The sequence below is a fragment of the Motacilla alba genome, chromosome 11, assembly GCF_015832195.1.
Source record: "Motacilla alba alba isolate MOTALB_02 chromosome 11, Motacilla_alba_V1.0_pri, whole genome shotgun sequence".
Lineage (NCBI taxonomy): Eukaryota > Metazoa > Chordata > Aves > Passeriformes > Motacillidae > Motacilla > Motacilla alba.
The window spans coordinates 1827920-1845836 of NC_052026.1; the positions used below are offsets into that span (position 1 = coordinate 1827920).

Here is a 17917-nt window from a genome sequence, read left to right on the forward strand (position 1 = left end):
GAAAACTCCTGTGGTGAGATAAAGACAGCAAAAGCTGTGCACACAAGCAAAGCAAAACAAGGAATTGATTCCCATGGGCAGGCAGGTGTTCAGCACCTCCAGGAGAGCCACAGGGCCACATCCCCTGGAAGGGTGACCTGGGAAGACAAACTCCATCACTCCAAACCCCTTCCTCCTTCCCCCCCTCATATACTCATGCCATAAGGTGTGGTCAGTTGGGGTCATCTGTCCTGGCTGTGTCCCCTCCAGCCTCCCAGGCACCTCCAGCCCTTCCCCAGCACGGGAGCACAAGGGGCAGGAAAACCTTGGCTCTGGGTGAGCTCAGCATTAACAAGAACATCTCTGAATTATCAACACACATCCAAAACAGCCCCACACCAGCCACTGGGAAGAAAATTACCCCAGCCCAGGCCATGTTTACAGATGAAGACACTGTTTTAGTACTTTAATATGTCCATTTATTAAACAGGAAGTCCTTCACAAATGATTCCGTACTATATTGATTGGGATAAGTGTTAGAAAACTTCAATTTCTCCTACATACAAAAATACAGACTTTTACCACTATGAAGAATGATCAGAAGAGTACCGTGAAAACCCAGAGAGCTCAAATCTTCCAATACCAGAAAGAAAAGACAGAAAGACAACTAAATAAAACAAAAAATTTACAAAAAGTATTGTGCCCATATACAAAAGACTGGAAAAGCAAAATGACATTTAAAACTGATAAATACACAATTTAAATTATGCTGCAACAGCATGGATTTTAAAACCAAGACTGCTTTGTGTATTGCAAGACTTTACAATTCTTCAGCTTGTGTTTTTTGATTAGCACAGACACCAAAGAAAGAACTCAACATCTGAAAGATGGTTACTGGTGTAGAAACAAGCTACACAAGGAGGTTGTGTTTTCTTGGAGAGTACCTTGTCTTTGAGCTTGGTCAAGCATTCTCAGGACACCTTTCCCACCCAGAGCTGCTGCTGCTGCTCTGCCAGCAGTGAGTTCCAGCTCTGGGCACACAGGAAGGTGCTCCCAGCTGGAGGCACCACCTTGGAGCAGCTGCTGCAGCTCCAGCCTCTGCAGAACAACGGGAAATCCTCCAGGGCTGTGAACTGTCTCCAGGGAAACGTGCTGCCTGCTGAAGCCCCGCAGTCCTGCAGCAGGCTCTGGCGCTCAGGGGAGCCCTGGCCTGGCCCCTGGCTGAGGAGGCACTGCCCAGGGCAGGACAACAGCCGGGGGCTGCCCTCGCACCACACAGAGATGCACCAAGGGTTCTCCAGGACAGAGCACTGCAGGCTGTACTCCAAAAGCAAAGTACCAAGGGTATTGCACAGCAGGCTTGTGCTCATGATAAAAGGAAAATTGCATCCCCTTTGCTCAGCCTGATTGGAATTCTAACCTGGTGTTTCCATAATACCTCTGAGCCGTTTGCAATTACAAACCTGTCAATACGGCCCCTGTAACCCAGAGAGATGAAGTCTTTTGGTCAGGCCTGGATGCTCCCTCCTCAGAAGCTGTAAATCATAAATTATGAGCTAGAATTGGAATGTTTGGGTTGGGCTGCAGAGTCGGTCTAGAGAAGCCAGGGTCAGCCCTGAGGATACAGACACCCCACACTGAGCATCCCTCCACAAGGCCCAAGGAAGGGAACCTGGAGCACCAGGAATGCGCTCGGGGGGCAGCTGAGGGCAGAGCAAAGGAGACACAGCCTGCGACTCCCCAGGGGTCAGATCCAGTGCACACAGAGAGGGAAGGCAGTGACCACAGCAGCCATAAACCTGCTGGTGGTGGGAACAAAGCACAGTGAGGCCAGAGCTGCATTAGTGACTCACATTACAAAAAATAGTGTTTACTGGATTCATAAATTTACATTTCTATTCCTGTGAATGACAAGTGTTAGTACCACACATGGAAGGCACCCTAGGTGAAGCAGTTTTCGGTATTTGTTTACAATTCTGTGAAAAGACATACAAATCAAATTTGAGCATTATAATGAGAAATAAATACATACTTTACTATTTTATTGAGGGTTCCTGAACCCTTACAAACTTCAACATATACAAATAGTTTCAAAATGACACTAACACAAAAGAGAATAAGTCTAGACAGATACAATGATTAGCTAAGTCATTCGTCCTATTATGTCATAAATGTTGTGTCTTAAGTAGAGAAGTAATTTTAAAATGAAATAAATTGGCCAGAATATTTAATTCAAAATATTTTCTTACTCCAGGACTGCGATGCACGAGTTAAAGCTGGATGAGGTGTAGTGCTAAGACACTCTCCCTCCACAAGATCCAACAATAGAAACTGGTGAACATTCAAGATTAAAGTAGAAACAGTAGAAAAATGAAGGTAGCAATTCTTATAATAAAGGGGTGCTAGCCAGGACCACTTTAACCTGCAGACATCAGGACAGCTGGAACATCACTACAAATATTCAGACAAGACTGCTTTTGGGATTAAAAGGGTACCAAAAGTGATAAATCAGCCTAGTTAAGAGAGGATGTTTTCTTTCAGACACATGAAGGTTTTAATTAAATAGGTCTATTGAGACATTTGTCCAAAGCAAAACAATACAATACCCTGAAATTTCCTGTGCTCTAGACAATAGCCTGTGAGAGTCAGAAGAGGCAGATGCTCATATTCCATTCTGTTACTCACATCCAGATGTTATTAAAATAGCTGCAGGGACCAGCCCCAATCAAAAAATTAGACACCCTCCCCCCCCCCCCCGCCCCGATACTCTGTAAAACAATCTGGCTATTGCCTTTTAAATGCTCCTATGTCGTCACTGTGAAGCCATGAAGAAAGTTCCCATAACCTTCCATAAATGCTAACTGACCTTTTAAAGTTTTACCCATTAAGTCCACGGGATACAGATAAAACCTTCATAGTAAACACAAAGCTCTATGTTATAAATATGTCAATCAAGGTAACTATGTATATTGTATATAAAATTAAATATCTTCTGTTTGCCAAGTATAATTTAAAAAGGAATATCTGTGGCTAGTTATAAAAAATATTTATTAACCCATAGAGATTAAAAGGCAATTTCACTAACTAGTCCATCCAGCACATATGAAAGAGCTGCACTGGGATTCTGGATAGGTTCCTTTATCTAATCACATCCCTATGATAAATAGACAACTTTCATTTCTGGGCATATATAAGAATACTTCTGAAAGCTGCATATCCCAAAAGAAAATTAGATTGCTGTATACTCTAAATTAAAGGCTACCAGAAATCACAGTGTAAGCAGATTTTTTAAAAAGATTATTTTTAGCATACAAATGGTTAAATTATAGACACATTTTTAAAATACAACCCCCACCCCCCCCCCAAAAAAAAAAAAAAAAAGACCAAAACAAAGGAACCCTTTCAGGTTGGACAGCACCACTCTGACTTGGTCAAGCAGATTTATCAAGGTGGCCAAGTGCCTGACAGGGAAAATAATATACCAGGAAAACCCTCTAAAATGTCATTCAGAGATTTCCTGAGTACGTGTATAAATTCATTTTAACCAATCCCTCTGTCGAAATAAAGAGAGGAACAGGGCATAATTTCTACGAAGTATTTTCACACATTCCGTGCATTTTTGTACCGATTCCAGGATCACTTTAAAATGCTTTTGTTGCCATTAAAACTTGCACACAGGACACCCCTACCTGCACAGTAATTCTGAGCTTTGCTGGCCCTCCAGACAATGAACAATCCATCATTTCATGCTACAAACAACACAAGCCAAGTGCCTGATTTCCAGAAGTGCCAGACCTTGGCTTTCCTCCTCCCCATGGGACTGAGCAGGGAGCAGCCCGGATCCCCCTCTGGACAATCCAAGCTCTTTCCCAGCCCCCTGAGATCCCCATGCCTGCTGTGGCCACTGTGGGTTCTTACTGTTCATGTCTCACTTTGAAAGCTCTGGATTGTCAAGTGTCCTTCTCACATCTCCAATCCCTTATCAGACTGTGCCTTTTTATTATCCTGAGTGCCTACCAAAGAGCTTTGGCTCCAGAGCTTTCAGGACAGTTCTGTTCTTCATGCTCCTCCATGGATAAAGCTGATCAGTATCCCAACTGAGTAGGAGAGACCATATTACTTCCTACACTATCTGAACTGCTATTAAGTTTGTTTTCATTTTTAAATTATGCCCTAAAACCACTATTCTTGCTTATTTTAGATTTTTGGTGAGTTTTTTTCCCTCATGAAAGAAAACACGTAGAAATTATTACAACGTGACATAAGACAAGAAGATAACAGATACAGAAAGAGGCCTGAGGAAGAGGGAGGAAGAAAGAATTGCCTTAATAAAGCCACAGATTAGGTAAGCATTTGCTGTGCCTGCACATCCCCAAAATAGCAGAGAGGTGACCAAATTCATTTGGGGACCTTAAAGCTCATGAAAAGCTGGTGGTTAACTGACCAGAACAGTCCAGTGCAGCCTGCACAGATCCTCTCTCTGCTGCGTGCACAGCACTCCATGAACCACTGCTCTGCCCTGGCAGGAGGGGACAATCAGCACATGGACACAATAATTCACAGAGGGAACTAAAACTGCTGCCTCAGGGAGGAGTGGGAACCTTTCCCTCCTCTTTCGGGAAGCAGCAATGAAATACAGAGAGCTGAAACAACTCCAGAGCATGCCATGAGACCAGAGTGACAAACACTGGGAAGTGTTTGTCACAACAGGTGACGAAGCCAAGGAAAGAGCAGCACACGCTGCTCCTTTACTGAAATCCCATGTAAAAGACACCTTATAACTGGAAGATGAGGAGCTGCTGCCAAGGCACAGATCTTTGCTGATGCTGTGCTCCTGAATCCAGTGAGCAGCACAGACTGCAATCTCAGATCTCTGGAGCCAGTGCCTGTCTCTCAGAAGGCACAGGGAGATCACTCTCTACCCCTCCCAAGATCCCACCAGGAATCTCACAGCAGCTTTCCACAGTTCCACGATAAAGAACACCCAGCCAACCTCCTAAGCCATCAGGAAAGGGAAGAGCACCACAGCTGAAATCAAGGGATATTGGACACATTCTGATCTTCCTGGCACTGCACAGACCAACAAATGAGGCTTAGCAAGAATTAAACATTAAAGCATTTGATCCATGAGGCACGAATATTCCAAATGAAAGGAAAAGGGGGAAAGGAAGAAGGAACTGGCTTTACTCAGACACGTGAGTTCCTCTGTGGCTTCAGGAGCTCCTGCTGGGGCTGTTTGTACAGCTCAAGGATGTGGCACCAACCTCAGCTGAGGCTGACAAACTGTGCAGGACAGGCAAAGAGGCTCCTCCAGCACTGAGCAACAGCTCCCACACTGCTGCTGCTCCAGGCAGAGCTTACTGTGTAATATTGTGGTGTCTGTGCACAGGCTGCAGAATTCAGTCATGCCTACACCCAGAAATACACCCAGACTCCAGGTCTGAGGGCTGTCTTTGACCAAAGGGGACTCATCCAAGCTGTTACTGTTTCAAGCATCCTGTTCCTACCATGCTCAACGGTTTGCTTTCATTGAGTTCTATTTACAGTGGGGTTTGAGTCCCTTTATGGAGCTAAACAGCACCCTTAAGGACTAAAAGAAATTGCAAGCAAGACTAACTGGCTGAGAGAAGCAATTTAATGTCACTTCTCTAAGCAAGTTTAAAAAAAATTTAAACTTTCTACCCTTTTTTCTTCCTTAAGGGTTTTTTTGTGTGACTGCAATTTAGGTAACAGTCTTAAAAAAAGTACCTCTCCAATACACTGTGTAAAATTAACTCAGGGGAAATGAGCCATGGATACATCAAATGATCTTCATATTTCAAATGTAGTTGTCTCTCACAGCTACTCTATTTCCCTTCTATATAATCCAAATAGTAAATAAAGTCTCTGCAGAGCAGTAAGTGCTTAAGATTTTTTAGAAAGTATATACTATACAATACTAAAATCATCTTTGGTCCCAAAAATAAGGAAATTACACATTTACATTTGCTTTTGTTTCATGAAGTGAATCAGACAGTGTTTTTTAAATTACTCTTCTCTTTTGGATTCCACCCTGAGAGCTGTGCTAGGCTCAGGACATGATGTGAGTAATGAATCCTGGCATTCCCAGCTGCAGGAAACTCAACCCGCCTGCAGCAGCCCCCACTGGAGGTGTGACTGCCCCACTCTGCTCCCGTCACTGCAGCTCGACAGGGCTGGGACCTCTCTCCACAGAAAAACCCCAAGTTACCCTTCTTCTAGGCCAGGAGAGGTGCAGGGTTTGAAAGGTCCTAAATTCATAAACCTAAAGAGGCACAAGAGCTCCCAGAGCTCTGCCCAACCTCAACGAGCTCAGGAGCACAGGAGAGGATCTGGGAATGCTCCTTCAGCCCGGGCCAGTGACAGGACACTCCTGACAAAACGCCCTTGTGACACCATCCCGTTCCCTGATTTCAGATGGCAGCTCCACTCTAAAAGCATGGATCTTCTGGAGAACTCTATTTTGTATTTCAGTAGGTGGGTTTGCCTTGATTTTGGTGTAGGATGTTTTGGGGTTTTTTTTTGTTTTGTCTGGTTTGGGTTTGCTTGGGGTTTTTTACAATCTTTATCCAAACTGCTTTGATGGCAGTTTGCAATTCCTGGTCAGGTACACTTGTGCTACTTTTAAAAAGTCTTTCAATAATTGACATTGCAAACTCTGCCAGTCCTGGGCAGCGCTGGCAAACAGCAGGGCTGTCACAGCAGTTCTGGCAATAACAAATTGTTATTTCTCACCATACCGGCCATGGATCTGCCATGTACTGCTCGGGGAATGCACCCAGGTGAGACAACCCTCTGTGGAATGTCTGTTCTAACCCAGCACCAAGAGTTGGTTCAATCTTCTTTTAAACTGGTGCTCCCTTTGGCATAACATCCAATAAAGCAGAATAAAATGTTACTGTAGGAACTGGTAAAGCCATCGGCCACTAAGAAAATGCAAATTTTCCTTAACCTCATCAGTAACTCTGAATTTTAATCTCCATCTTAGCCACCGAGGTGAAATGCACTAGAGATGTCAATACATTGAAAACAGAAAGGCATCACCTTTGTCACCTTTTTTTCACTCATCAAAATAATTCTCTGCTGCTCAATTTGAATATTGCAGCATTAGGTTCACACTTTCACTATCCCAGCTCCCTCCAGAATTATAAAAAAGTATTATAATACCTCCAATATTATCCAGGCACTTCTCCTGATCTCCTGTTCGGTGTAACCTGGCTTTCATGTTAAACACCTCACCCACAATACACTGCCCACTGTTCTTAAGGCTCCAGGTGCTGCACTCACCCTGAGCAGTGCAGCTCCAGCAGGACATACAAACTCAGTCATACATGGCAAACCATCCCACTAATTGCACAGATTTTCATTTTCCTCACACCACAAAGGAGTTCAGTTCTAGAGATCTCCTCCTACACACACTGTCTTCACACAGGCACACAAATGCCAAATAATGCACTAAAGAGATGAGAACACCAAAGAAACAGGAAAATATCAAGAGATATCTTCCTAATAATATTGTGACATTATCTATCCAATTACTCCTGAATTTGAGTTCTGAGTAGAGAAAAGGTAATTCATTCACTGGAAGTACAAGGAAAATTGAAAAAAAACTTCAGCTAAGTAAAACTACTTCTAAACAAATCAATACAATCATATTATTTTCCAATTAGCTAAATTCATTTTTCAAAGAATCCTAAGGGGAATAAATCTGCAGAAACACCCAGTTAAAATAAAAATCAGGTTCACCTACTACCAATTAAGGTTTAATTTTAGAACAACCATTCTTCCAAAAAGAAATATTTACCTTACATGAATCACAACATTGCAACCTTAGGAACGCTTTAAAAGCACATAAATTTTTGCTAGCTCTTGCTTACCCTGGGCTTGGAGGGAAAGCAAGCTCTAGCAAAAACTTCCAGAAATGTTGAACCTTAAAAAAAAAAAAAAAAAAAGAAAAAAGGAAAAAAAAAAGAAAAAGAAAAAGAAAGCCATGGCTGGAATGTAAGTCTGTAGGATGACAACCCCTTCATTCTCTACTGTGCCCCTTGAGCCTCTTTTCTCCACCCCATCTCCTAAACATATTTATTTTCCCATTTTGGAATGAAAACTGGACTGTGTCCCAACCCGAGCAGACACCCACCTCCTTCCCCTCAGTGCATCCCCGTGGCCAGCAGCGAGCGGCCCAGGCTCAGCCCGGGCCGGAGCGGCAGCGGCCCTTCCCCAGCGGCCATGAGAACTCGTGGCACGGGTCTCCGGCAGGCAGGCAGGCGTGCAGAGTCAGGGCACAAGGAGGACAGACAGACAGACACAGTTTGGGATGGACAGGCCCCGCTGGCTGAGTTATTGCTGAGTGCCCCTGGCTCCTTGGCACGTCTGGGTGCTCCATCTGCTCCGTGGGTGTCCCTCCTCCCTCACCCAGCCAGGCAGGGCCGCTCTGTCCCGGGGCAGCTGAAGGAACAGCGGATCTTCAGAGAGGGAAGGGAACTGCCGTGCAGTTAATCCAAAGCAATGACACACTTCAGAACAGACATATATTATATCTTCTGTGAGCTATATAATATATGCCCATGTCTATGTGGAGGCCTTGAGGGGATCTTCCTTTAGAACCACCACCATTTTCTGCCTCCATGACAGCAGCTTCTGGCTCAACACATCTCTGCACACGTGCAGGGCTGGGCATCCTCGCCACCCTCGGATCCACCTTTTCCTCCTTAAATAAAGCAAAACCCTTATTCCATGAGGGAGCTGAGAGCTGCTTTCCCTTTCAGTGCCACCGGGGTGGCTGTCACGCGTCCAGGCGCTGGATCTCGGGCCGGTGCACCACCTCCCGGGACTCGGTGCGAGCGCGGATGTAGTCGCTGCTCTGGCGGCTGCTCTGCTGCCGGCTGCTCAGCCGCCACTTCTGAACCGCCACAAACGCGTTCACAGCGTACACTGCCGTGGCCAGGAAACCAAACACCTGCGGGGAGCACAAAGAGATGGCACAGACAAGTCGTGAGAACAAGGAGAAAAGCAGTTCCACGGCAAAGCGCTCAGGAGTTCCGCTTCCTACGCTATTTGCACTGACAAATCATCGTGGCCTGGGAAATTATGTTTTTCTTCTCAGTGAACTAGAGGATCTGCAAAAGTGGCTAAGATCAATGATCCCAGAAAACAGACTGCTCTGACTACCAACATGACAACTAAATCCTGCAGCGCAGTCCAGTGTAAAGAACCCCCTTGTAAAGAAACCAGCTCTTCATCCAAAAGCTTATTCATTCCTCGAAGCGCACACAAAAAGTGACGAGTCCAGAGCATCAGCCTCTATGCTTCTGCAGAACTCACGTGATTTTAAAAACCAGGTTAAAAAGAAAATAAACTCACGCACAAAAAGTAATTTGTTTGAACAGATCGTTGTAGATTTAAAACCCTGAAGTGCTACTACACTCACTCCAAAGAACAAAAAAACAATCTGCACTGAGCAAGAACTAAGCAAATTATTCAATTTCTTACTTTTTGGCCCTATCGTTCCCACAGGCTTGCAACATAGAGCACCAAAGAGAAAGGCAAGTTCAACTATAAAGTGTTCTCTGCAAGTCTTTTTTCTGCTGTTCTTGCCTCATGCCTTCAGACTAAGCTCCAAGGATGTTAGCATTCTTAAAATAAGAACCATCTCATAGCAAATTGCAAAAGTAGAAGTAAATTGTGATGGCAAAGGTGACAAGTGTATACAATCAATGAGTAAAAGTTAATTTTAATACAAGGAAAGAGTCAGATAGAAACAAGTTTAAATTCTTACCACAGCAGCAATTTCTGCTCCAGTTTTATGGTTTAAAGCAGCCAGTACTACAGAGGCAATGAAAAAGAAGAAAGTGCTGAGTCCAGTGTTGACCAGATCCTAAAAAAATAAATTCAGTAGCATTACTAAATGACGATTGTTTGCTTTATCAGAAGTGATGACACAGAAGGTTGGAACAAGAAGTGCAGCACCCCTCTGCCAGTTCCTCTGCAGTCACCCAGGTGTCCCACGAAGGCAGAGGCCTTCCCACAGGACCAGCTGGAGCGGGAGCTGCAGTCCCAGGGCACCCAGAGCACCCTGCAGCCCGGAACAGCCCCTCAGCTCGGGCTGGCTCCGGGCAGAGCTGTCAGCACAGGGCTCACCCTGCTCCACCCGGGGCTGACCCAGCCTGGCCGGCTGCGCTGCAGAGCCCCTGCCCTGCCCACGCACCAGCCAGGAGCCCTCCCAGCCCTTCCGTGAGGCCTGCATTGAACCAAACTGCATGTCCTGTGCCACTTCTGGGAGTGACAGCTGCTAGCACGGTAAGAACTATGATTTTTACCTATTTATTTCAGAAAACTGATGTTTCAAGCAGACATTTTAGAACATACACACTGCAACACGCTCAGGGAAAACTCTTTGCTCCAAGCAAAGGAAAACAACTTGCTACACACAATTCCTGTCACTGGTGTTCAGATGCAGTGCCTCACCTCAAAGAGGCTCATTAACATGTCACTGGAACCAAAGGAAGAATTCTGAATGGCAGATATTTGCACAAGAATGATTACATCAATACAAGACTAACTGATCAGACTCGAGGAAAAAATATTCAAAGGTGCAAATAACAGAAGAAACAAATCTAGATTCGTTCAGGACAAGGTGTTCAGTGTGTTATCAGGACACCCTTCACATCTGATGTGTATAGACTGCACTGTCTGTATGCTCCCACTAAACTGGGGAACACCATTCCCAAACCACAAAGCTACTAAGAACGAACAGGTGAGGTCAGGGTGGAGGGATCAAGAAAGGACAATTCAGCACAAACATCAAATCCGTAAGAAGTGAATACTACCATAGACAGAAGGATTGAAAGAAAACCTTCAATTCAATATTGCTGTGCTACTTATAGGCTTGAGGTAAAGAAAAAAACCCAAAAAATCCACACAAAACCCAAAAAAACCCCACAAAACCACAGTGAACATGACAACTCCCACCACGTAAAAGCAATCACAATAATTAGAATTTAAGGACAATTTGTTCTACTTGACTCACTTCTCCCATGTGCAAGGCAGGCTCACTTCCTGTTACAGCTCCTTCACTTTTTCCATTTTTTTAATAATGATTTTATTTTTTCCCCAAAGTGCATCTTGTGAAGTGCAATGAGAAGTCAGGCGCAGAAGACTTAAGACATAACTCTAAACTTACTCCAGTGGGTATGAGTCCCACAGCTGTGCTCCAGTGACACAGCACAAGGACTCTGGAGGGAGCAGTGCTGGCCAGCCAGCCCCAGAACATCTCCTTTCCCAGCCACGGCTGCACAAAGCTGCAGAAAGTAACTGCAGAAATGGAAGGTTCTGGCACTGTGCTACTCACATAAACAATTTATTCTGAGGGTACTGACTCAGCAAGAGCTGGTTATCAAAACTGAGTGTCCAGACTGCACGAGGCATCTCCACGGCCTGAGCCTCATCTCAAACAGGGACTTTCCCAAGGAAGCAGAGAGGTTCCCATGGCTCGTGGCCACTTCCACACTCACATCCAGATGTCCCAAGCCCAGTGAGACCCAAACTCTAATCAAATAATAAAGAAACAAAAGCAAATTGTGGGTCTTATGAATTCCTACCAAATTTTCACCGGCCTGTGCAGAGAGGTATTTTTAATCCCTGATCAAGCTCACTGAGATAGATGCTACCTGAGACCTAGGACATCAAACTAATCCAAATTCTATTAACTAGCAATTGCAGTTATACAATTAAAACTTTTTCTTTGCAGAGATGAAATTTAAACTTTATATAAATAGCAGAATTCGAAAATAAATGGCATCACAGAGTTTCTCCAAGGTGCCCCTCTGCAGCTCTGAGTTTACACCTCTAACTGTGCTCCTGCAGTTGCCAACACAAGCTGTGGTTCTCACCTGCATGAACCTTCTTCCCACTAGAGGGGAAGTCTCACTATATCTGCAACAGACCCAGCTTCAACACTTCACCAAGTCTCTATGTAAATATATGTGTGTCACCAAGAATGGGGAAACTAAATACTGAGGAGAGGGCAGCCCCTGGATAATTTAAAAAAATAGAAATTAATTCAACTCAAGGTCAGGTTGTGTATTTTACTACCAGAGTACATCTGGCATCTACAGGAAGGACCTGCAGAAGACCTGCAGAGACAAAATCCCAGAAGAAATAATTCCAAAGAACTTAGTAATTACTGTAGCCAAGCATCTCAAGAGGTGCTGCCATGATCAAAAACAGGGAAAAAAATCACTTTTGCACTCCTTTGGACATATGGACACGACAGGTGGTAATCTTACCTTTGCAAAGGACACTGGAATGCTGCGCCCTGTTCCAGTATCCACATTTTTAAAAGAATGTTGAAAAATTTATACAGGATACAGAGAAGAGCCTCAGAAGTTATAGAAAGGAGGAGAAAATTTCTCACAGTATGAATCAAAAGAACCTAAACTGGTTTAAATATTAAAAAGATTGAGCTGTGTACATGAAGACTCCAGTGTTCAAACAATTAAAAACACTGGTTGTTTTAAAAGCTTAACATCAGAAAGCCAACAAAATTGACAGCAAAACAAAACAAACAGCTGCCAAGTTAAGGCAGAAGTCATATTCAAAATGAAGCTCATTTTAATTGTAGTAGACCTAACCATCAGAACAAACAGCCAAAGATGTATTTAATATTCTACCATTTCACTTCATATAATCCAGGTTATGCTTTTTCAGACACACACACACATTTTGTACTTCATTAAAGACTACATGGATGGCACATGATGGTCTGTGATTTATGGGGTCAGATGTACTCATTAATTAATCCTGCTGACCTGGAGCAGGTTTAGAATTAATCCTGCAGGTTTAGAATCTGTCACCTGGGGACCTTTCCAAAGGAGCACAGGGTAAACAAGAGGGCCAGGCTGCCCACAACATGACAAACTGATCACCTAGCTCAATGCTACAAATGGACCTGAAGGTTTCTTTCAAGCTGCAAAATATAAAATCCTGCTGAAATTAAACTGTTGATGCCTTTTCTAATTGACTTTGATGCAAGTACAGCAGCAACTTCTCATCATCACTGGCATTTTATTCTAGTTTAATTTTTACAAAGAAACAGAGAATTCAACAATTGAAACCTAAAGAAGTGATTCTATCTTGAAGCTCCATTTTATTCATCTTTGCAACTCCATTTTCCCCATTTAGGTCAAACCCTTCTAATGCAATTAACAACTGATTCACATTCATATAATATGGCTGGGTTTTGAAAAAGCGAAAATGAAAATGATTTTATACGCCCAGAGCAGACTTTGGAGCTTTAGGAGCAATAACAGCAGTAACACTGTCATATACACATGTGATGGTAACATCACAGATGCAAATAGCAATGGAGGTCCTTAATCCAAAATACAGGAGCTACTACTTAGAGCAGAAAGATAAGAAAAGCAAAAAAAAACCCTCAACAGCTTTGGGCGAAGTAAGAGGAGAAATAAAAGAAAACAAACTACAGCAAGAAGCAGAGGACACTCCCTAAAATACTGCAAGTTTTTTCCACGTAAGAGAAAATGAATAATCGTGACAATAAGAAGAATAAACTAATTGAAAAAAGATGAGCTGCTTCAAATCTGTCCATGATGGAGCTGAAGTTCTTGCTATTATATTTATAGACAAAGTAAAACCACATCACAGAGGTAGAAGAATTTCTGCTGAAATTACAGCAACCTCATGAGACAGTATGCTGTGCCATAAAATACTGTGCAGAGCTGCCATCCACAACAGAATCAAATCTTTGAGCTGAATCAAACCCACTCCAGGCTGCTGCTGCTGCTTCCTTTCTCCTTTCCAAAATAATTCAAGTGAACAAATGACTTCTGGTCACTTGCTTGTTTATTTGCAAGTGATTCTGTTCAGACCCCAGTGGTCCTGTCAGTCCAACAGAGAGTATCCAAGGCCATGGATTTGCTCTCTGTCCCACTCGAGGGAGGACAAGGCAGAGGAGATGTTGTAACTCATGCAAGAAGATGGGCTTATGCCAAGAAAAATATTTTATGCTAGAAGAGGGCAATGCTTTTGTTCTGCTGATTCTGCTGTGAAGGCAGGAAGCACCATTCCATGATTCTGTAGCCATCCCACACTCTTGTTTTTAAGGGTCCAGGCAGGTATAGCTCCTGGATTAAAGAGCGTGGAAAAGCTGAACTGGTGCTACCAGATCTGGCAACTGCTACCAAGTCCCTCCTGAAATCTTCCAGGCTGCTGCTCAGCCTTTTAGGCTGGGACATCACCAGGAGCTGCCTCTGACGCTCAGAGGCTCCAGTAGCATCCACACGTGTTTATCCACAGCTCCCCACAACCTCACACAAGCTTTAGGAATCATTCAATCAAAATTCCTGCCCTGCCTTTTTATCCTGTACATCATCCTGCACAAGTGCCTAGGTACTCTCTAAAAGGCAGACAGTGCCATATTGCAGTTGAAACTTGTGTAAACAGAGAGATGACATTTAAACTGCTGCTTGCTCTTGTCATTTGCTTTCTGAAATCCAAAAGTTTACATCTTGATGGAGATTAAAGTGGCTAAACTAATGTACTCTGGAAGCAAAGCCTGCACATTTCAACAGCCTGACTTTGCCACAAAAGGTGACAGAAGTAAGTGGCCTGCTGGTGTCTGATTTATCTTCCATAGAAGACAGAGCTCAAAGTAACATTTCCTTTTAGTTTTGTTTAGGTTTGCTGGTTTGTTTGTCAGGGGAAGGGAGGGGGAGTGTGGTTATTAATATTTTTTAATTATTATTGTAATTTATTTTTTTTTACAATGACCTTAATTTTTCCTCCAACCAGTACTTTATTTGCAAGGTTTGGGAACATCTTCCCTTGCTTCTATATGAAGCTGTCAAGTTGAAAATTACAAACATACCAGGCAGTCCTCTAAACCAAGCACCTCTGGTCAAACTCTCAGAATTTTTTTCTGTTATTAAATACTGTTTGAGTATTTTGCACTACAATTAAAAATGGAAACATGGTTCATCAAGCAAAAATAAGTGCTAGGTAGAAAGAACCAAATTAACCCTATGAGCATTAATTGCCATCTCTTTTTTCCCTCATATATTTAGTTACCTAGGTGAACACAAGATACAGGTAAGCACTGCTTCCTCAATAGAAGAGCCCATGAATACAAATTTCAGAAAGTTACTGTCACAAAGCAATAGACCACACCTGCAACAACTACCAAAATACACGATGTTTCTTGTATTTAAAACTCAAAGACTGCATTTATTACAGAGTAACATTTACACCATACACCAAATGAGAACAGTCCATGAAGAGCCAAGAGAAAATTAATTCTTACAATTGTTTTTAAACTTATAAAGTGTTCATTTTTATCCTTAGTAAGTACTGCTATTTTGAGAGCAGTAAGTATAAAGGTCAAGGATGACTGACTTAATTTTTCATTCAACAGCTAAGGAAAGCAAAATATTTTTTTCAAAACATAAGGGGAAAAGAAAAATAAAAAAAAAATTAAAAATCAAATAAAAATCAATATTGCCCTATGAAGGACTTTGAGCTATAGCTTTGTAATTATACTGTGCAGAGGCAAGGCTGGCACAGGACAGTTTTGTCACTCAGGCACATGAAATTTTCTGCCAACTCCTTCAAGTGTCAGTTGCTTTGCCACACAAGGTTTTACTGCTGCAAAAATAAAAACAACCAGCTCTGCAGAGATGATGAAATCAATGTTCAGGCAGCACAGAACTCCCCAGCTGGTCTGTGTGTTCTAACACACACACCTGTGTCCCTGTTTGTTCCCTGGTGCTTCCCTGGGACTGAGTCCAGTGGAACTTTGATTTTGTGCTGTGCTCAGTTCTGTGCCTCACTTCTGAGCTGCTCTAAGCTGAAAAACTGCAGTCAGAGCTGGACTCCCAAAAATACACTACCATAACTCCAGTGAGTGCTTCAAGAAAATAATTTAAAACAAAAAATCAGTGGTCAAAATGTCTTGGAAGATTTTTTTTTTCCTACACACTGACAAACAGCTCATTCTACTGGCAGATCATGCAATGATTTACATTGGTACTCAGATAACCAGGTTTCCCTTGTCACACAAACTTCCATCCAAGGGACACTGCCAAATTCCAGTGTTCTCAGCTCCCTGGCACTACTGAGGTGCCTCCCTGAGCAGGAGAGAGGATCCCAGTCACAGCACACTCGCGGGCAGCGGACCCCAGGGCAGGATCCCAGGGCAGGATCCCAGGGCAGGATCCCAGGGCAGGATCCCAGTCACAGCACGCTCGCGGGCAGCGGATCCCAGGGCAGGATCCCAGGGCAGGATCCCAGGGCAGGATCCCAGTCACAGCACGCTCGAGGGCAGCGGATCCCAGGGCAGGATCCCAGGGCAGGATCCCAGTCACAGCACACTCGCGGGCAGCGGATCCCAGGGCAGGATCCCTGAGCAGGATCCCAGTCACAGCACGCTCCCGGGCAGCGGATCCCAGGGCAGGATCCCAGTCACACCCCCAGGACTCCAGCACCCTTCCTGCTCCTGCAGGCCAGCTCATGATCACCCTTTGGATACCAGACCTTCAGATCTCCCTGTACATCACATGAGATGAAAATCATGAATTTTAGAAAAAAAGAAAAAAGGATAATTCAGGCAAAGACTAAACTATAGCAGAATTCATTAGCTCTCTCTGAAAGCAAATGTGCCTGAGCTCCTGGTGGAGCAGGAGCTGCTGTGCTCCCCATTCCCCTGGGCCACTCCTGTCTCCCTGCAGAATGGGCTCCCTTTGAGCTCTGAGGCATAAAGGAAATGGAAATTTCCACTGACAGGTTCTCCAGCTTTTGCATTTTTGCATAAAATTGATAGTGCTGCACAACACACAGGACTGTTCTTTCATCTTGCTGGAACAAACCAGCCTCTCTCCAACACACCCAGACAAGGCTCTTTTCTGCCCTCACACACTCCATGTTTCTTGCATGTTTACCTCAGGAAAATATGAAAATGACTGGCAAGTCTCTAATTAGGATCAAAACAAATAACTTTTCCCCAAATGACTGCAAAGATATTTTTTTTTTTAATTTAGCACCTTTGCATATCTCTTAGATCCTAGTCTATACTCATCCACATTTTCATTCCAGCCAGGGACAGGGGACATCTGCCAATAACCACAACACATTGGAAAGAATTCTAATTTTAATAAACTTTTAAAGGAAACAATCCTGTGTTGGACAGTAGCAGTTGATGGCCAGATACTTTCTAATACATAGGATCATTTGAAAGCAAATGTTTTCCATGGTTCCTAGGAAGAAGTGGTATTTTTAAAGAAAGATTTTTTCCTAAATTTAAGTCGATTAAATTCCTTCAAGTACTGCAACAGCCTCTTCTTCTCACACAGCTTCTAAAAGCAATGTTTGAGACTTTCCATAAGGGAAATATGTATTATAAAGTCATATATATTTTCAAAATAATTCATGTATCCTCATGAATTTATACATAAGCAGGAGTGACTTTCTCCTAAAGCACTCAGCGATGTGAAGGACAGTTGTTCAGAAAGCAACTCCTGTAGTAACTGTGTCATATACAGAGGCTGCAAAATATAAAAATAACCATCAAAACACAGGGAACTAATAAATATTGAAAGAAGCAAATAATGTATGAACATACATTGAAATTGTAAAAAATAAAATGCCAAAAAATGAAAAGGAAAAAAAAGTCAGCCAGAACCCAACATTCTTAAATTTCTTACTAACTTGGCTAAAGTAATGTGCCACAGGTGTTTTATCAACAAGCTTTAATCTCACACTCTGTACTTGCAGGAGCAGAAACAGCTGTAGAATCACAGAATGGTCCCAACCACTCTGAATACTGAAGGTAATCTCTCACTCCTGTCAGAGGAACAGTCCCAACTGTTTGTTAAAATCAAGTAATCATAAATAAAAATCAAATATAATC

The 17917-nt window shown here is 43.1% G+C and overlaps 1 protein-coding gene across 1 annotated transcript in view; it reads right to left on the reverse strand.

Annotated features, from left to right (window-relative positions):
• Nucleotides 1–435: 435 nt before the first annotated feature.
• Nucleotides 436–17917, reverse strand: part of CMTM4 (CKLF like MARVEL transmembrane domain containing 4) — a 37401-nt gene continuing 19919 nt past the window's right edge. Inside the window, 2 exon segments of the mRNA XM_038147744.1 lie at nt 436–8956; nt 9776–9874. Coding sequence (XP_038003672.1) covers nt 8783–8956; nt 9776–9874 — 273 coding nt within the window. The 3' untranslated portion in view covers nt 436–8782.